The sequence below is a fragment of the Carcharodon carcharias genome, chromosome 8 (assembly GCF_017639515.1).
Source record: "Carcharodon carcharias isolate sCarCar2 chromosome 8, sCarCar2.pri, whole genome shotgun sequence".
Taxonomy (NCBI): domain Eukaryota; kingdom Metazoa; phylum Chordata; class Chondrichthyes; order Lamniformes; family Lamnidae; genus Carcharodon; species Carcharodon carcharias.
In genome coordinates, this window is record NC_054474.1 from 15350705 (window position 1) to 15372511 (window position 21807).

The 21807-nt window shown below is 41.8% G+C and overlaps 1 protein-coding gene across 1 annotated transcript in view; it reads right to left on the reverse strand.

The window, feature by feature from the left end:
• Window positions 1-21807, reverse strand: part of canx (calnexin) — a 56087-nt gene continuing 34280 nt past the window's right edge. The window contains exons 9-15 of the mRNA XM_041193251.1: window positions 16954-17067; window positions 16425-16581; window positions 14551-14766; window positions 12459-12578; window positions 10831-10960; window positions 8213-8349; window positions 1-4653 (exon numbers count right to left, since the gene is read on the reverse strand). Coding sequence (XP_041049185.1) covers window positions 4627-4653; window positions 8213-8349; window positions 10831-10960; window positions 12459-12578; window positions 14551-14766; window positions 16425-16581; window positions 16954-17067 — 901 coding nt within the window. The 3' untranslated portion in view covers window positions 1-4626. The remainder of the gene's footprint in view (window positions 4654-8212; window positions 8350-10830; window positions 10961-12458; window positions 12579-14550; window positions 14767-16424; window positions 16582-16953; window positions 17068-21807) is intronic.

The following is a 21807-nucleotide window of genomic DNA, read 5'->3' on the forward strand; positions in this document are numbered from 1 at the left end:
TGAAAAGGCCAGACTTCAGTTTTAATTAATATTTTTTAGTTGCAGGAAACCATTTTATCACATTATCTTGCGTTTACATTCCTGGAAGAGAAGTACTCAAACATAGTTTGTATCCCAGGTTGTCAATTTTGTCTAACACTCCAAATTCTATACAATCAGCTTTTTAAAACTTAAAAAAAAAATCCTTTGAAAGGGTCCATTATATGCTACCTATGAATCATCAAAGGGTTAGAGTGTCTACACTACTCAAGGTAATTCATCTAGCAGAATGGAGACCCTTTGAACTAGGTGGCAAAAGCATATTTGTGTTTTTCTTACAAAACCATGAACATTAGACCTCAACAATTATAAACTTAATATTGTAAAGAAAACATTTAATTACAGGATGAGTTAAAAATCAGTGAGCATATTTTGTCAACTCAATTTTAATTTGCTCAGGTTAATTTTCCCATTTGAATGTTCAGGCTTGCCTTTGAATAGCGATGAACTGGAGCAAGCGTTAACCAGCATTGTACAATCTATCACTTAAAAAAACTTACTGATGAATAGTTTACCAGCACAGTATTAAAGAATTTTTCTTACAACACACTGGCACCAGAAAAGCATAGTCACAGTCAACACAATGAAAAGAGATGGAAATTACCTTGTGCTATTACAGTAACACCCTGATTTCAACAATATTCTTTTGAAATTATGACTGACAAGCTTTGATTGGAAAATACGAGTGCCGGTTGACACACTGCCATAACCGGGGTAGCTGTAAAGATGTCCTGGCAACATTACAGACTTTCATTCCTGCCACCACTGTTGACTGCTGTTGTGTCCATGAATAGTAGACTAGCAGTCTCCTCATTCAGAAATCAAGCTGCTTATAACAGCCTCACATTAGAGATAGAGAGAGGGGAGAGGAAAAATAAAGTGGTCACATTGCTCATCAGACTCTGTAAAAGCCTGCAAGGTCCAGATTCAGCCAGAGGATGGATCATGGCCTGGTGTCCTCGTTAGCCATAGACAATTTTCTGGGCTATACTACAAGACATCCTAGCAGGCTCCAGTTGCCTATTATTGCAAGCACACTGCAATTAGAAAAAGGCCATGTTTGCCATCTCTTCCCTCCTCTCTTTTCATCTCAAAAGAAAACAAGGCAGTAATGCAATCATTTTGGTGGTACAGTATTCCCATCACAACCAGATTGTCCCATTAAAAACACACAAGAGCTCTTGTACAGTAACCCCAATTATTAAACTTCACCCATGAAACCATTACAGTTCAACAAGGCAAACAACCAAAAAAAAAATTCCAATATTTAAGAATTTCAGCCAAGAGGGGATGGGGGCAGGGGCATGTGCAATGGAGTAATCTGGTTAGATATCTTCATACAACTTCAACCAATGGGTTCAACAGTAGCAGCAACAAGAAAACGTTAGAGAACTCAGTGCATTAGAACATGGCTAGCAGAAAATGTTAAGGAGCACAAAGACTACACCTCAGAATGGTTTCGACAAGACGGGGAGGTGGGGGGGGTGCGTTATAATATAAATTTGTGAATGCACATCTATCAATAAGTACTTCCTCCACCCAAAACTGCCACTGAATTTATTACCACACTTGAGTATTATGGACTTACAACTCACTGTGGCAGTTAGGAATCTTAAAAATTAACCTTTCAGGTAAGAACATCAAAGAGGATCTGAATTGGCCAATGCAGTGTCCTAGACTCCCATTGCTTCTCGGATGAGATGGTTCACTTTGATTTGCATTTATTGCCAGTTTTCCTTCTTCACCCAACAAAGATATTATTTCAGTGTATCTTGGAGATGTCTCTCCAGTCAAATTTTACCATCCAATATTAAAAAAGGACTCAAAATCCCATGGCATGGTAGAACAGTCATGTGCAAATGAAATATTAGTTTCACCAGAAAGTTTAAAATTACATATTTGACAAAGTGAATACTAGATACAGATGGACTTGTGTTGCTAAGGAATGGATAGGAGATCTTAAGTATTGCAGCTTGGTTTTTATATTATAAAAAAAAAACACTAGAACCACCTTACACCACATCACAACCAATTTGGTAACTGGAGTTGGATTATTTTTCTGATGCATAAAGTGATTAGTGACAAAACATCAACTAATTATTCATTTCTTTGCTGTTTGTGAGATGTTGCTGGGATAGAGGGCTGCCACATAAGTTACCATATTCCAAACTGACATGTACAAACATCTGACAGAAATCTTAAAATAGAAGTACAACCCATCAATGAAAACAACTTCTGTTTTTACAGGATTAGATGTACTCGTGCTATTTATCTTGCAGTACTATTAAGTGTAAGTTTGCCATTGATATCCATCCATTGTTGGTTCCTTTTCTTTCAACCCTCTCCTGCCCTGAAGACATGCACCGCTCTTCAAAGATAAGGTTGTTACAAAAAGAAAATGGCAAATAAAATAAATCAGGACAACTGAAAAGGGGAAATTCTCCACCCAACATACACCCCCCACCCCGAGACAAGAATGAAAATCCCTACACTCAGAATTGGAGTTTTATCAGATCCCAACCTACCCAAGAGGAGGTGTGCAAAATACATCCATTACCTTGTGTTTAGATATTTTGTTTGTATGAGAGATGGGGTCAAATGTGGAACTAAACTTGTTACTTGGTAACCCAATTACAAGCATACAATTCAAAGAATGATCAGAAGTTGTGGTCTGGTTAAAGTTAGAATGTAAAGAATAAATGATTATTACAGGAAGTAACCTGTTCAAACTCACCACTGAAATTTAGAATACATTTTCACTTGGAATTGGTCACGTATTCCTTGAGCATTGCATGCACAATACCACCGTACCCATCCAAAATGTACCTCAGCCCAAACTTAAAAAGGCAAAATCACAAGCATAACAGGATGAACCATTATGTCCACACCAGCTCAAACACAACCTGTTGTGAAAGCATATACCAATGTTCATGTACACACCTCAGCAACAGGGGTATGCAGCACAAAGCCAAGGCAGTCAATGCCAACAGGTTGTCAAGAAAAGGAGTTGCATTTGGACAGTGTATGTAGAGCATTGATAGAAATGTTTTCACCTCAACAATTAACCAGCTCAGATCCACAGAGAGCCGATACAAATTTAAATCCGTCAGGACATACTTGGAAAGAAATTGAGAACTTCCTTTGTGAGCTACTTCCTGCCCTCCCACCTACATGAGTGAGATTCCAATGCTTGTGGGAGTCTGGACATGGTGCAATGTTAATATCGGCTACTTATTACCACGTGCATACAAAAGTGTGGATTTAAAAATTACCCTATAGCACAGCATTTATTGGCAGCCATCAATATGATCACATCTTACTGGAAATATAGAATCAGCAGGTTAGAAAGCAAGGATTTTAAAGGTATCCAATTGGTTCCAAAAGGACACTGTTCACCAAATTGGTTAGTCAGTACCCTGCATTCTAATTTCATGCAAACACTTAATGGGCAGGTAGGGCATCAAAATAGGCAAAGTAGCATTAACAGTAACTAAAATGCATATTTAATTTTTTATTTTAATGTAGAGCTCGAAGAATTGGGTTTTTGGGAGAAGAAAGAAAGATGTCTATAAAAAGGGAGTTGAAACAAACTGCAAAAGTAGACAGACAATGCAGGGAAAAACCTTTTGGACACAAATTGGAGCAATGGGAGGAAGGGGGTGTGGGTATGGGGAAGGAGGGGGAGAAAGCAGGAAAACAAACTCGCAGAAAAACCTGAACTGCCCCTAGAGCTTTCCCCTCATCTCTTCACTGCTCATATGCTCAACTATTTTGTTTGGAAAGAAATTTTTAAAAACTATTACTTGTTTGGTTGGAGGCAGTGGGGAGAGGTTGAGCAACACAGAAACTGTGGGGTTAATGTGGGTCTTATCGCTAACATGTTAAACTTCTACTTGTTGCTCCCCCTTGGACACAGCAGGGATAGTTCAAAATGAATCAAGAGGAATAGAAACCATCACCTGCTCACTTCCACTTCCCAACTCATTCCAACCCAATTAAGGAGACCCTTAAGGCAAAGGAATGGGAAGGTTTCCAGTGCTTTATTGAGATTTTGTTCTCAATTAACTTTTAGGAAAAGTGATCTGCCAATACAGGGAAGTTTATACTTATACTTAAAGCCAATGAAGCATTCTGACAGTACATTGGCCCCATAAGTTTGCCTTCTTCCCTAACCTCCTCTTGGCTTGCGTGTTGGGTATATCTGTATTACTCAGTATTCCATCTTTAAAATTTAGCAAGCCTAAAATCCAATTGAAGACTACCATGAACTAATTTAATAATTTAAGAGTTTAGAGGACTTGTACCAATAAGCAGGAATTTGTTTTACTATATAATATATATTTATATATAAGTACATTTCAATTCAGATTACAGTCCTTGCTGAAAACATACAATAACCTGGTCTACCTAGTGTTTGGTCAGTGTGATTTGTAGGGTTTTTTTTTTATTTGCACACAACTGTTGTCTCACGAAATCCTGTAAAAGTTCAATTCTCTGTAATCCCAGTGACGATGGTCTCTCATTAGAAATCGCAAGTGTTGCCCAAACGAAATTATGACAGGAATCAGCTCAATTTTTCCATGGTTTTCAATTTGTACTTGCACTGTCTTTCTTCTGTAATATAAAAACAACAAAATTCACAAATCAAATTACAAACTTGACAAAAAAAACTTAAATCCAATCCTCCTTTTTATATATGGGTAAGGTACTCGACTAATAACCCACAGAAACAAAAAGCTGGTTGTCAATAAGTGACGATGAAGTTATCATGATCATCATAAAAACATAACTAGTTCACTATTTAGGTTTAGTGGGGTCAGATCATGCAAGCTCGATGCTGAAATAGGGCACATCAAAGCCATCCTGTGAGATAATGACTACCCTGCTCGTTGATCATTGCTCACTGTATATCACGCAAATTCATGAATAGGCCAAATAGGCCAAATTACCCAGTCTACCTCAGATCATCCTGGAAGGGTAAGGTATCTCAAAAATTTGAGCAACAGGTGAAGCTAGCCATTTCACACTACCACTATGCAGTAGCATAGAGTGGTGTTCACCAACAGGATGCTGCCGTCAAGCCAAAAAGACCTTCTGCCTATCACACAATTAAGTAATGTGGTATATGAATTTCAGTGCCAGTGTGATGCTAGGTATGTAGGCCGTACATCCCAAAGACAGGCGGATCATATCAAACAGCATGACTGTTGCGAACAACCAAAAGGGACAAGGGACAGACCATACCCAACCAGCCCGTGCTTACAAAACTCAAAACAGTGTCTGACATTAGATGTGATTCCACGATTGGATGACATTTGCTAAACAATCCTGAATGCGCTAAGAATTACACTGACAACCAATTTAAGACCATCAGCTGGACTCAGTGTGGCTCACTTACACATGCTAGAAGCTACATCAATTAATACACAGGGCCCTGCCCTTTGCAGACGGAAAGAACATGTACATACATTGTACCTTTTTCAACTAAAAAGAGCCATTCTCTGGTTCATTCCCCAGGGCAATGCATTGACCAGAGTCAGCCTGCCTGGTTTGAACTTAAAGAAGGCTAATGGAATGCTATCCCTTATTATGAAAGGAATTGAACATAAAAGTAAGGATGTTATGCTTCAGTTACACAGGGCATTGGTGAGACCACATCCTGAATAGTGTGCGCAGTTCTGGTCTCCTTATTTAAGGAAGGATGTAAATGCGTTGGAAGTGGTTCAGAGGAGGGTTAGTAGGTTGATACCTGGAATGAGTGGGTTGTTTTATGAAGAAAGGTTAGACAAACTGGGCTTGCTTCCATTGGAGTTTAAAAAAAAGTGTGAAAAGTGACTTGATTGAAGTATATAAGATCCTGAGGGGTCTCGACAAGGTGGATGCGGAAAGGATGTTTCCTCTGGTGGGCGAGTCCAGATCCAGGGGGCACTGTTTTAAAATAAGGGGTAACCCTTTTTGGACAGAAATTAGGAGAAATTTTCTCTTGAGGGTTGTGCAACTTTGGAACTCTGCCTCAAAAGACAATAGAGGCAGGGACATTGAATATTTTTAAGGCAGAGATAGATAGATTCTTATAAGGCGATGGAATCAAAGATCATCAGGAGTAGATGGGAAATGAGGAATTCAAAACACAAACAGATCAGCCATGATCTTATTGAATGGCAGAGCAGGCTTGAGGGGGTGAATGGCCTACTTCTGCTTCTATTATTTCAGATGTTCGTAAACAAAAGCTTGACAGTTAACTGTCAACCAGAGTTCACTTGCTAACCAATCAGCACTCTTCTCTTGCAGAATAAGTTCTCATTCCCTTTACATTTGGTATTCTTGCGAAATATCTGGATGGATGCAAGATGAAAAGCTCTGACAACATGCGCCTTTTCTCAGCAATAGCGGTTCACTAATGTGACTCCATTCCCACACTAACCTAGTTCACTAACTCTGAAATGGCCTAGCAAGATTTTTTTAAAAATATATTAATTCATGGAATGTGGGCATCACTGGCAAGGCTGGCATTTATTGCAGATCCATACTTACCCTCAAAAGGTAGTGGCAAGCTGTCTTTTTGAACTGCTGCAGTCCATGTGGTGTAGGTACACCCACAGTGCTCTTAGGGAGGGAGGTCCAAGGTTTTGACCCAGCGAGAATGAAGGAATGGCAATATATTTCCAAGTCAGGGTGGTCAGTGGCTTGGAGGGGAACTTCCAGGTGGTGGTATTCCCAGGTGGTTGCTGCCCTTGTCCTTCTAGAAGGTAGTGATCATGAGTTTGGAAGGCACTATTTAAGGAGCCTTGGTGAGTTGCTGCAGTGCATCTCATAGATGGTACACACTGCTACCACTGCAGTGGTGGAAGAGGGAGTGAATGTGGTAGGGGCGCCAGTCAAGCAAGCTGCTTTGTCTTGGATGGTGTCCAGTTTCGAGTGTTGTTGGAGCTGCACTCATCCGGGAAAGTGGAGAGTATTCCATCACACTCCTGACTTGCGCCTTATAGATGGTGAACAGGCTTTGGGGAGTCAGGAGGTGAGTTACTTGGCGTAGGATTCCTAGCCTCTGACCTGCTCTTGTAGCCACAGTTTTTATATGGCTATTCCAGTTCAGTTTCTGGTCAATGGTAACCCCCAGGATGTTGATAGCGGGGGGATTCAGTGATGGTAATGCTGTTGAAAATCAAGGGGTAATGATTAGATTCATTGTTGTTGGAGATGGTCATTGCCTGGCACATGTCTGGCACGAATGATAATTGCCACTTGTCAGCCCAAGCCTGGATATTATCCAGGTCTGGCTGCATTTGGACATGGACTGCTTCAGTATCGGAGGAAGCAAAAATGGTGGTTAACTGTGCAATCATCAGAGAACACCCCCACTTCTGACCTTATGATGGAAGGATGGTCATTGATGAAGCAGCTGAAAATGGTTGGGCAGAGGACACTACCCTGAGGAACTCCTGCAGTGATGTCCTGGAACTGAGATGATTGACCTTCAACAACCACAACCATCTTTCTTTATGCTAGATATGACTCCAGAGAATTACCACCCCCTGATTCCCATCGACTCCAGCTCTGCTAGAACTACTTGATGCCAAACTCAGTCAAATGCTGCTTTGATGTCAACGGCAGTCACCCTCACCTGAAGTTACTCAGTTGACTGTAACTGCTTAAAAAGTGCTTCAAGGAGAACAAGGCTCAATTTTCTCAGGAGGGGCGGGTGGGGGTATTACGGACAGGCAAAAAATACCACCCTTGCCAGTGACACCAACATCCCAAGAATGAATTCAAAGGCAATCATCACATTTTAACACCAAAAATAGATTGTGGTGGTCATTTGGCCCCTCAAAATCTATTTTGCCATTAAATAAGATTGTGGCCCATTTGAATTCCACTTTCCCACCCCATCCTCACACCTTTTAGTGTTCAAGAATATTCGGGATCACACAGGATCAATAAGTACAACCAAAGTTTCTAGACAGTAAGGGTCTCACTTTCCTTTTCCAAATAAAAACCAAATCTCTTGCAGTAAGTCAACGAGCTTCATGCAAGAATAGTTCCATTCCCCAAAGATATAGAAGATAGCCCCAAGTGAAAAGTGATCAATATTTTCCTCACTGTTTGATGCTGATGTACCATGCCCAAACAGTACACGTCCATTCCCCAGCAATATGGCATTTCATTAACTTACTTCTTCAACCTGCTCAGCACTTGGCTTCTCTTCTGCCCCTTTCTCCCTTTTCTGCTCCTTTTCGTCCTCTTCTTCCTCCTCCTCCTGGCTTGCATTTCCTGGAGCATCCTCAGTATCACTCCTTTGCTTCTCTTCATCTGCAACATTAAAACGATTGGCACATATTAATTTGAACTAGTTTAACTGCACAGTAATGGAATGCAGATAATTATGGAATACAAGAGTTTTCCACCAGCATTTCCAATTAGGTGCTTTACCACCTTCCAAACTCAACATTTAATTGTTTCTTCCAGCAGCAAGTGCTGTTGCTGGCTCCACTGTTACATTTGCAAACCCAACCTTGTTAGTTTACTTGTCCGATCATCATCTTTGCCTCGTCCCATGATTCCTGGTTTTTAACCTTTCCTGACAGGCGCAGGCCTTTTTCTCCACACACCCACCACCCCCTCTCCTTTCCCTGCCTCTATTTGTTTAAAATCTGTTCCATTTCAACTGATGTTCTAATGAAAGCTCAGCCACCAGAAACCTCACTGTCTACACAATCGCTACCTGACCTGCTGAATATTTCCTGCATTTTCTGTTTTTATTCCAAAGTATTTTCCCACAAAGGCAGCAAATCAAGCTTGCTTATGATTTATGGGTAGGGATTGTACCAACGTCATCACATTAGATTGCTAAACAATATCACTGGGTGTCATTTATTTGGCAGGGTCATCACATTGAATCTTAATCCCATTTTATTACCGTTACAAATCCCACATTATTCTCAACACAAACAGGCTCACAGTAAAAAAAATCTTCGTCAAATTATCCCCTCCTAGACCAGGGATGCTAATGGAAAAACTTTCCCACCGTTACAGCTTGGGCTTTTAGCTGTAGTCACAGCAGGGAGGTTATTTCTATAAGCAGGCTCACTCTTGCAAAATACTCTGGTGTTTGTAGTGAGTGGGTTTGGTGTGTCATGAAACTATTTATACATTACATGTGGTATACCAGACTGGATAAGAGATACCGCCCAGTTCTCATGTATTCTAAAAGATGGTAAGCACTACAATCAAATCTACAGCACAGAAACAGACCATTCAATCCAGCTGGTCCAACCGGTGTTGATTTTTCACACAAACCTCCTCTCATCCTATCAGCATTTCCTTCTACTATTCCTTTCTCCATCATGTACTTTTCCAGTTTTCCCTTGAAATGAATAACATGGATGTCTTTTAACTTTGTGTTGGTTAAGTTCCACATTCTTGCCACATGCTGGGAAAAAATTTTCTCCTGAATTCCCTATTGGATTTATGAGTGACTAATCTTTTATTTATGGCCCCTAGTTTTGGACTTCACCCTAGTGGAAACATCTTCTAAAATTATGAAGGAATTCAATTTTAAAGACCTCTATCAGGCTAAAAACTGAATTTATTCATAAAACAATTACACAGAAGCAACAAGAAACAGATCAGTTCCCTTTCAGCCTATATTTCTTGCAGTTCATTATTCAATAATGCTTTGGAACATAAACATTCAAATGATAAAATGCTGCAACTGGGCAATGTGACTCTTGGAGACCATCAATTCCAGAAAATGAAACTAACAAAACGTGGAGTCTGCAGCCTATATTCCAGACCAAAAGCATTCCGAATACAGAGGCAACTGTGTCCAAAGGCACAATGCAGTATTGAGAAAGACTCAGTTGACAGTCCAGTGCTTACCCCTCATGCTTCAACCAGGTACAATTTGAATTACATGGCTTCTTCATCCTCACTAATCCATAGATCAAAGAACCTACCTATGCCCCATAGGTACCTGAATCGCATCTCCAATTTTGATGTTTAGCAAGGGGGAAGCAGTGTTTGTTTCCAAAATGCCCTCTAGATCAAATTAAATAAAAAAAGAATCCTCCTAAAACATTACATCCATTACTGCCCAGTTGGCTAGAGACTTGAACAGAAAATTACACTGCAGGAAGTGACCATTCAGCCCTTTCTGCTTGTGCTGGCTCATTGAAAAGGTAGGTGTGCTTATTCTCCCCTTTCTGTCACTTATTTATGGAATCAACTTACATCAAGTTTTCAGTTAGAATGCTCCAGATCCCAACAACTGAGTGAAAACATCTCTCCTCATTCCCCCTTCCAGGTTGGCTGCCAATGATGTTGAGATTACAACCTCTGGTTACTAATCCATTCACCAGTGGAAAAAGCTTGATTTAATCAAAGCCCTTTTCATCACCTTGAAATCGTCCATTTGCTCATGTCTTAACTTTCTGTTTCAAGAGCAGTCCTAATTTTTTTTCTAGCCTCTCCTCATAACTGAAGCCCTTCATCCCCAAAATAAAAGGTTTCTCATAAAAAAAAACTTGTGCTTCTATAGTGTCTTCCATGATGTTCCAAATGTACTTTACAGTCAGTGAAGGATTTTTTGAATGTAGTCACTGGTGTAACATAGGTAACACAGCAGCCAATTTGCACACAGCAAGATCCCACAAAGGTAAACAGCAATATGATTAACAGATCATCTTTTCTTTTAAATACAAGTGACTTTGGTTGGGACACAGATATTGGCCTTAGGACATCAGCAGAGAACACGCCTCCTCCTATCCAATAAGTAGCTCAGGAATTACTCACTTGTCTTTTCCTCTTCAGTTTCCTTTTTGGTCTCCTCTTCTTCCTTTTGCTCTTCTTCCTCCTCCCCCTCCTCCTCCTTCACATCAGGCTGTGGGGCATCAGTCTTCTTGTACTCAGCAGCCGGATCTTTCTAGAAGACGACAATGAACTCTTTCAATAACTCAGGTTTATCCATAGCATTCCAACAGGCTTTATGCCAAATCAATTGGACCTCCATCTGCCAAATTACACAGCTTTAGCCACCAAGTGTAGTTACAGAGCAATTCAAGATTAAGACAGAACTTCACCTCGCTACAGAACTAAGAGGCGGGTCCTGGGGCTAATTCTTTATTGCAGAGGTTAAAGGAGGGAATTCCAGACCTTACAGCTCAGGCTGCTGATGACGCAACTGCCAATGGTGGAGTGATTAAAACCCAGGATGCACAAGAGATCACAGTTGGAATGAGCACAGAGACCTCAGAGTTGTGGGGCTGAAGGAGATTACAGATAGCAAAGAATTTGAAAACAAGGGTAATAATTTTCTTTTAAATTTAAATTGAGGCTTTGCTCTACTAGGAGCCAATGTAGGTCAGGGGGCACAGGGCTGATAGGCGAACGAGTCTTGATGCAAGTAAAAAGGACAAGAGCGGCAAAGTTTTTTGATTACCTCAGTTTATGAAGGGTAGAAAGTGGAAGGTCAGTTTGAAGTGCATTTCAATGGACCGGTTTAGATGTAACAAAAGCATGAATGGGGTTTCCAGCAGAGCCAGGGGTGAAGTTATGGCGGTGGAAATAGAAGGATTTACTGATGGCGTGGATGTGAGATTGGAAGCTCATCTCAGAGTCAACTATGACACCAAGGTTGCAAACAATCTATTCAACCTCAGACCGTTACTAGGGAGAGGGATGGAGTTGAGTGGTGACTGAAGACAACGGCTTCAGTCTTCCCGATATTTAAATGGGAGGAAATTCCCGTTTATTCTGAGGGAATCCATTTTTTGGATTTGTGTGACCATGTTTTTGTAAGTTAACACCTGTGGCAGGTGTTGCAGTCTGGTTGGCTGGAGATTTTAACATTTAAAAAAGGTACAGAATGAACACATTAGACCCTGCCTAGGAACAGGGGCGGAACCCTGTTAAGGGATTTAAAATGTTATAGATCAGTTCAAGGGGGAAGAGCGAACAGTAGCCTGCAGGGAGGGGGTGAAGAGAAGGGTCAGCTCCAAGCAGCTGAAGTGCTGCCATTAACTCCTTGCTGCTGAGGTGGCTGGGTTCAGAGAAGCCCCAGGAGCCGTTAGCTCTCTGCTGCTAATATTGAGGCTCAGTAGTAAAGCTTAATCCTTATCTTGGTTCACCACCACACTCGTAGTGATACGGCAAGAATCAGAAAGCAACTGACCCTGGCTGATTCCCTCAACCCTCCGACAGTCTTTGAATGCTCACCACCTTGGTTAACATACGGATGGCCTTGGGACAAGGCATTAAAAAGGCAGCCCACGATCATGGAATATTTCCCAGGCAGCCAAGTACAACAGTGCACCTACTGCCACTCTGGTGAAGCAGGTAGGTTTTGAAATAGCTGATTTAACGAGTCTGAAAATGCTGCACTCAACAGCCGCAGCAACCCAGTTTCAGGAAGACGTTCCTACCTTTCCAGTGCAGCAGAACACGATAACCAGGAACACAGGCAAGGCGATGATGAGGATGTAAACAATCCAAAGCCATGGGCGTTCTTCAGCTGCTGACATCAGCTGCCCAACTACTCCTGACTGCAAACAGAATGCGTTATTAAAAGCTGCTTTATCAAACCATTTGGACATGAGTATATAATGACTTGTTCACTGCTACCTCATTATACCAGTTCTAGATTATTACTTTGGTTTTAACTCAGGGTCATCTGCCAAGTTTAAATTTTTACAACATCTGTTCCCAAAATTTAAAAAAAACACGATTAATATAAAAATTAGCCAATTCTTTCTGCTCTCATTTGGAATAAATTCATTGTTTGTAAATATGCTCCAATATCAGAGCAAAAGTGAGAGGAAAGGTGACAGCGAGAGTAAAAAGAGATTTTGCATTTCTATAGCACCTTTCACAACCTCAGGATATCCTAAGCACTGTTGTAATGTAGGAAGTTCAGTTTGCACACAACATACTATCACAAACAGCAATAAGATAATGGACCAGATTATCTTTTCATTTTTAAGTGCTATTGGTTGAGAGATAAATACTGCACTGGGTGTCAGGGGTCCTCCTAGTTCTTTTTGTCAAAATAATGGCCAAGGGCAGACAGGGTTTTAGTTTCACGTCTCACCTGAAAGATGAGACCTGTCAGTGTAACACCCGCCTCAGTACGGGTACTGGGAATGTCACCTCTGATTTTGCACATGGGTCTCTAGAGTGGGTCTTGAACCCACAACCTTCAGACTCAGAGGCAAGAGTGCCATCCACTGAGTCACAGCTGAATAGTTCAGAGGATTTTCATCCCTCACCCCAAACCCTGAAGAATCAGGCAAGATTCGTCATTTGTTACAAGATAACAAATAGGAGCAGAAGTTTTTTTTAATTCATTCATGAGATGTAGGCATCACTGGTTACACCAGCATTTATTGCCCATCCCTTGTTGCCCTTGAGAAGGTGGCAGTGACTTGCCTTCTTGAACCACTGCAGTCCACATGGTGTAAGTACACCTGCATTGTTAGGAAGGGAGTTCCAGGATTTTGACCCAGTGACAATGAAGGAACGGCGATATATTTCCAAGTCAGGGCAATGTGTGGCCATACAGCCCCTCAGGCCTGCTCCGCTATTCAATACGATCACGCAGTCTACCCTCTACCTCAGCTCCACTCCTCACCCTATCCACTGGACTGTTATTCCTAGAGACCCAGGGTAATGCTCTGGGGACCTGGGTTCGAATCCCACCATGGCAGAAGGTGAAATCTGAATTCATTAAAATCTGGAATTTAAAAAAAAATCACTAATGCCCTTGCATCCAAAAATATATCCATCTCAGCCCTGAAATTTACTAAATTGATTGAGCATCCTGTGGGATAAAAATTCCAAAGATTCACAATCCTCTGAATGAAGAAATTTCTCCTCATCAATCCTAAATATGCAACTCCTGATCCTGGACTCTCTAGCCAAGAGAAACCACCTCTCAGCTTCTTCCCTGCCAAGAAAGGATATATTGGCCTTGGGAATTCAGCATAAACTTACTAGGATTATTTCTGGACACCAAAGGTCAAATTACAAGGAGATATTACACAAACTAGGGATATATTCCCTGGAATTTAGAAGGTTAAGGAGTGATTTGATAACATTTTTCAAGATATCAGGGAGAACAGATAGGATGGATAGAGATAAACTGTTTCTGCTTGTTGGAGAGTCTAATTTTTAAACTGGCGCTTCCATTCAGAGTTGTGCCTTTCAGGCACACCTACATGCAAAAGGCTGGTAGAAGTTTGGAACTCTCTTCCACAAACAGCAGTTGATGCTAGGTCAATTGTTAATTTTAAATCTTACATTGATAGATAGCTATAAATCAAAAGAGTATTAAGGTACATTAGGCAAAGACAGGTATAGCGGACAAAGGGAGGGATATGGAGAAAGGTCACAGATTGGCCATTCTCTCATTGAACGGCGGAACAGTTTAAAGTGTCTGAATAGCCTCCCATCCGTTCCCATGTTCCTAAGCCTAAGATTTCAATGGGATAATAAAACCATCCTAGATTTTGCCCTTACCTCAGCAGTCCCCTCAGCTGTTCTCTTGAGACCCCAGCCATCGTTTGCCCACTGGTCAACCACCACCTTGTCAGAGCAAACAATGAAGTTGTCAAAGAAGATATCAGATGTCATTGACCACAGCTCCAAACCAATAGCATTGATAGGAGTCATCTTGAATGGATGCAGATCCTCAAAGTAGTCCGGGTTGGAAATCTTCCGTGGTTTCCAGACTCCCTAAATCAGAAAGTTAATGGAGTTAAAATCTTCACAAAATTACCATGTGACGAGATCCTATCATAAAATGAGCTTGCAAAATATTGCATTTACAATTTAAAACTGTTTGCAAATCTATAACTTGTGTAGCTCACCTTTTTCTTACTACTAGCCAAATGCAAACAAATTACAATTCATATCATTCTGCAGAACAGAAGGCCATTCAACCCGTTGTACCTGTACTGACTCGTTGACAGATCTATCCAATTAGTCCCACTCCCTTCGTTTGTTCCCCATTGATTTTGCATCGGCTGGTTCCATAGATGAGGGACTCCAGCGATAAAAGGTCCCACATAGGAGGTTAGTAAGCAGAAATACAAATGGGAGGATAATAGATTGACATGGATTGAGAATTGGTTAACAGACAGAAAAAAGTAGGAATAAACGGGTCATTCTCAGGTTGGCAGGCTGTGACTGATTAGTTACTGCAAGGATTAGTGCTTGGGCCCCAGCTATTCACAATCTATATCAATGATTTGGATGCGAGGACCAAATGTAATATTGACAAGTTTGCTGATGACACAAAACTAGGTGGGAATGCGAGTTGTGAGGAGGATGCAGAGAGGCTTCAAGGAGATTTATACAGACTGTGAGTGGGCAAGAACATGGGAGATGGAGTATAAATGTGAAGTTATTAGTTTTGGAAGGAAAAACGAACACAGTGTATTTCTTAAATGGTGAGACATTGGGAAGTGTTGGTGGCCAAAGGGATCAGCGTGTCTTTGTTCAAAAGTCACTGAAAGTTAACATGCAGGTGCAGCAAGCAATTGGGAAGGCAAATGGTATGTTGGCCTTTATTGCAATTGGATTTGAGTCCTGGAGTAAAGAAGTCTTGCTGCAATTATATAGAGCCTTGGTGAGACTGCACCTGGGAGTATTGTGTACAGTTTTGGTCCCCTCACCCAAGGGAGAATATACTCCCGTAGAGGGAGTGCAGGCTCACCAGACTGATCCTTGCAAAGAGAGATTGAGGAGACTGGGCCTAAATTTTCTAGCATTAAGAAGAATAAGAAGTGATCACATTGAAGTATACAAAATTCTTACATGGCTCAACAGGGTAGATGTAGGATGGATATTTCCTCTGGCTAGAGCAAGGAATTTAGTCTCAGAATAAGGGGTAGGTCATCCAGGACTAAGATGAGGAGGAATTTCTTCACTTTGGAATTCTCTACCCCAGAGGGCTATGGAAGTTTAGTCATTGAGTATATTTAAGACAAAGATTGTAGATTTCTAGATATTAAAAGATATCAAAAGATTTGGGAATAGTGCAGGAAAATGGCATAGAGGTCAAAGATCAGTCATTATCTTGCTGAATGGCAGAGCAGGCTCAAGGGGCAGAATGGCCTGCTCCACCTTCCTATGATGTGGAGAGATTGGAGAAGCTGGGGTTGTTCTCTTTAGAGCAGAGAAGGTTAAGGAGAGATTTAATAGAAGCATTCACAATCATGAAGGGTTTTGATAATAGTAGACAGGGAGAAATGGTTGCCAGGTGCAGTCAACAGTCTGGTGAGCCTGCACTCCCTCTACGGCAAGTATATTCTCCCTTGAGTGAGGGGACCAAAACAGAACTTTTTTTAAAAAAAAAAACAAAGGAACTTTGCCCACTTTGTTAACATTACCTGGTAGTTGGGGTTGTCAATCATTGGAGCCTTCCATTTTCCCTTGTGATCTGGGTTATCAATCATCGGCACTTTCCAAGGCCCACATCCAGGAGCACTTTCACACTTAGGATTCGCTACTTGAGGAGCCTCCCATTCACCGTCCATTTCCTCATCCCTACAGAGACAGAGACACACACACAATGAGAAAAGTGTCATTATCAGCAAAGGCTTCACTGGTATTCACAACCAACTCATTATGATCGGCCATTTTATTAGGGTAGTAGCTTCTTCAATATTATTGCAGCTGAAATTACTTCCCCATGATGGACAATCACACACACTCCTCCATACTCCTGCCTGCATAAACACACAACGTCCCAAAACTAACATACTGTCCCACATAACATATCTCTCAAGCCCCACACTCCCCCACCAGAAATCCCATCCCTCATCCCCAAGAGGAAAACAAACCAGCAATGATTCTTTATTTTTGCTGGATACACTGCATATGTTTTTGAAGAGAGCTGGATTAAGAAATTAAACCTACCAGTCCTCTGGTTTTTCTGCATCAGGGTCAGAAATATATTCGGGCTCATCATCAAGCCAGCCTTCAGGCTTGACCGCATTTTCATCAAGAATCTTAGCAGGAGCATCTTCATCCCTGCAAACGGGAGAACATTAGAAACTGTTAACAGACACAGGGAGGATTTTATGGAGCCCACAGGAGCGAGAAATGTGCTGCGCAGCGTGACTTAACTAGGCGGGATGTGTAATCTCGATTTACCAACAGCGGGTTAAAATGCAGAGGTAAAGTCAGTGGTGCATCAAGCCTTATGTCAGCCTGTGGTGGGTCCATATTTGAAATACATTTGCATGCCATGAAGACTCATTAGCATAAAACTTATATTATGTCCTACCTTCAAGATAAAATCAGCAGTGCACAAGAATCTCATTGCACCTGGTGCACCAGTCGGTTTTGTGCAGTTGTGTGCAAGGTCAGTGGTTTTCCTCATTTAGCTCTACCACCAGGGGCATGGAGGAGTGAAAGAAGATTCCATGGGAGGACAGAGGGTGGGGCTGGGGCATGGAGGAGTGAAGTGGGAAGGGGTGGTGGGAACAGTCAATCAAGGTAAGAATATATACTCAAGAAAATGAAGGGCAATGTCATTACAGTCCAAATGTGTTTCCATTCAAATGTTGTTAGCTGGCAGTGCCCTTTCAGGGCTTTGAGTTCACCTACAACATTTCAGTTATCCCTGCTGAGAGTGATCTCAGATAATGTCCTTTACAACAGGAGGGAGGGTCAGCTGAGCCTGCAAGTACAGCCATGTCCCAGAGTGGCAAGTACAACACTGGCCACAAACCTGAACATTCAATAAAGAGTGAACAAAAAACACACATCGTTTCTTCCACAATAAAAGGAGATGTCCCTAACTCCCCTGTAACCATCAATGCATGCCAACTTTGAGGGTGACAGTACATTTAGCTCTCTGACTAAGCTGGTCTCAACAAATAACCATGATGCACATATGAATAAAGTGAAACCAATGCAATGTGAAATATTTACAAGTGAAATTTAATTTTGAAAAAAAATACTCCTGCTATCTTTGTGCTCTTAATTCTTATGTTAATGGCAATGGAGTTGGGCAGGAAAGCTTTGGCCATGATGCTGAACCTCCATGTTTGTCCAGGAGGCTCTTTTATAGCCCCCCCTGGACCCTGCAGCATTGTCAGCTGCCAGCAGGTTTTACCGCTGAAAAGCATCCCACACTGCATGTTCACACGAGTCTCCAGTACATGCCGCCAGAACTTTAAATTTTAATTGTAGTCACGTGGGAAATGGGAAAAAGAGCAGAAATGGCGTACACTTCCGGTTATGTCTTCAGAAAGGGCACGCTGTTGACAAAATCTCTCCAATAAAGTCTCAATAGCATGAATGGTGTCTCACCCCTCGTGTTTATGAGAAACCCTGGTGATGGGTCGATGCCCAAATACCATCAAGTTCTAGAGCCATTGAGATGATGATCTACAAGAGGAAGGTGAATCAGGTGTTTTATTTCACAATTCCAGGCATGGGTTTTAAAAGCCTGTGAAATGTAGAGAGCAGGGCAGGAATCCCAGAGGTTTGGAGGGGAGACTGACAGGTGTGTAAAGAGTTCCACCAGCTTGTAAGGGAGGTGAGGACAGGAGCGGATGTACAATGAAACACCCCGTGCCTTGTAATGGGGGCCCCCAAAAATGAATGAGTTTCAAAATATTCAATCCGGGTGCATGAACTGACGCTGCGTTTGCAAAGTTAAAAAAGGAAGCACTGAGTAAATGAGTTATTTTTGGGACTGAATCCCTTGTGAGACAGGGATGACAGACACCCGGAGTGGTCTCGGCAACATCTCTGCCTCCGATCAGCCACAAGAACACACCTGAAGAAAACACCTTTCAGATGCGCTCGCTTTACTGACAAATTATTATTTCGTAAAGCAGGCCTGTCTCTGTCCTGTCAAACCTTAAATTAGTAAGACTCCGCTATTCCACCAGGAAAGCAATGCTGAGAAAAGTAAGCTTGAAAAGGAGATCGAAATGTTCAGAAATGATATTAACAGATAGCTAGGAATTACTCCTTTTCCAACCAGGTTGATAAATCCCTCGTCTCCCACATACATGCTCTCTCTGATACAAGGCATGCCACATGCTAATAAACCTTGAGCAGCCCGCTGGAGGGGGGCACAGTGAGCCACTCGCTTTACCCAACAATAGTCAAGTCCATCCACTCCCCTCAGCCCATGATCGCCAATGCAATTTGGGAGCTCACTCACTGGTTGTTTGAATGAATCACCAGGGCCACAGGTTAAAGGTGTCAACAGTGACTCCAGTGCTAGCAGACTGGCCTCTGGGTCAGACAGTTGTGGGTTCAAGTCCCACTCTCGAGCAGACAGACACTCCAGGAAAGTGCTACTGTGTCAGAAATGCCACATTTTTGTATGTAAAAGATCCCATCAGGCTATTTTGAAGAAGAGCAGGTGAGTTACCCTTGGTGTCCTGGCCAATGTTTATCCCTCAATCAATATCACACAAAAGCAGATTCTGGGGGAGCTTACTAGGTGCAAATTGGCTGTGACGTTTCCCACATTCCCACTTCAAGAGTACTCATTGGCTGTACAGCTTAGGGACTTCCGGTGGCCATGAAAGACGCTATATAATTGCAAGTCTTTAAATTTTGGTATGGCTATGAGGCGGTTTTAAAAGTACCAGCCCACCATGCTGGGACAGGAGGAATTGTAGTCCCCACATATGCTTACAGCTAGCTTCTTACCTCAATAATGCCAAGTTAGACTCAAACGACATGAAATAAACGGAGACAAATTTGCCTGGCACTGCTCTGGGCTACTACACTATCAGCTGGTTTCATTGTCATATCTTCAGAATCATTCCTTGGCTCTCACTCCAGACATCGTGTCCAGTGCAGAGACACCAGAAACTGGATTGGAAAACGGGCCGTGGTTGGATGTTGGAGGGAAGATGCTGAGCAGTCCCAGAGTCTCGCTCTGCACATTCCCATTCTCTCTTACCAATCAGCAAGCTTTGATGGGGAGAGGAGTTTCAGTAAAACCTCAGCCAGTTTGGTCAGAAGTCGAAACATTGATGTCGAGCAGAGTTTTGATTTTAATTTAAATGACTGTGATGTGGGCTGGCACAACAGCAGCTCATGCTCTTCCACTGAGCAACACGAGATTTTCCAGTGAATGATGAGATCTCAGCAAAGTGCAGCGTTTCTTGAGTTTCCTAGGTAACAGATGCATTGTCAGTGCTGTTTTGCCTCAGCAAACTGTTGGCACCGGAGCAGGGCTCCAGTCTGCTGCCTCTGAACAAAGTTATACCAGCAGACTGACATATCGTGGGCATCTAGTCAGCTTTCCCCTCCTACCTGCAGATACTCTATGTATAATCTATCCTTGGTTTTTGGCTTTTCTCAAAAGCAAGTTCCACATTTGCTTGCCTCACGTCGCATCGTCATTACCATCATTCAGGCAAAAGGTAAGCTTGGATTTCAACAAGGCAATTATTCGTATAGGCATGTTTTTACAAGTGAACACGTACTGATCAATTTGAGAGAGGGGGATCATTTCCACAGTCTAGAGGCCCAGGGAATGAATTGCGCAATCGTCTCAATTTCAGTGAAGACGTAGCCAGCCGAGGGAATGTGCCATGCAAGTGTTTCTCCATTAATAGCATGAACAATGGTATACTGTTGATAAAATACTTTCCCATGTTGCAACTTTGTATGGCTGGTTCCAAGACAGACAGGCTCATCTTCAACAGCCTCAGGATGTCCCAAAGCACTCCACAGCTAATTAAGTGCTTTTAAAAAGTGTAGTCACTGTTGTAATGCAGGATGTGCAGCAGTCAATTTGTGCACTTCAAGGCTATGCAAACAGCAATGTGTTACTGCCTAGACATGGTCACTAGACAGGGAAAGGCCTTGGTTTAACCCTTCATCCAAAAGATGGTACCATTGACAGTATAGCACTCCCCAGTTCTGTTCTGAAATGTCAGGCTGGGATTATTTGCTCAAGTCTCTGGAGCGGGGCTTGGAATACAACCCTCTGGCACTGAGGCAAGGATGCTATCCACTGAGCCAAAGCTGGCATCCTACAAATTAATTACCATCATTCAGGCAAAAGGTAAGCTTGGATTTCAACAAGGCAATTATTCGTATAGGCATGTTTTTACAAGTGAACACGTACTGATCAATTTGTGTATTTTGAAAGTGGGGTCATTTCCACAACCTAGAGGTCCAGGGAATGAATTGCACAATCGTCTCAATTTCAGTGAGGACAGTAATCATTACAAACTTTATTCTACCACATTTCAGATTATCTTTTCCATATGTACCACACACATACACTTCACTTCCACCCAGACATACTGAACACATTAAATCAAATAACATTAATAACTAGCTTCTACTGAACCACCCATCAGTCACCTGAACTATTGTGTTCATAAATACAACAGCAAGATACAAAAAACATCCAAACTTTACGACAATAACTGGGGCAAAATAAGGATTTTTTTTTTTTAAAAGAGACAACCATGCAGGGAGTACTGGAAAATGCTGCCTGAAAGAGCAGTGGAAGCAGATTCAACAGTAACTTCCCAAAAGGGGAATTGGAGAAATCTTTGAAATTGCAGGTCTATGGGGAAAAAAAAGTGTGGATCTAATATGATTGACTTTTTGAAAAGCACAGGGCACATAAAAAGCCTCGACAGACCACAGCCAATTCAAAAAAGCTGCGCATATTCTACAACACAAGATAATACCAGAGTTTTGACGACTTCATAAACTACTTCTGCTTTTGCTGTCATCAGAATTTATTGGGAAACATACCAGCCCAGCAACTCG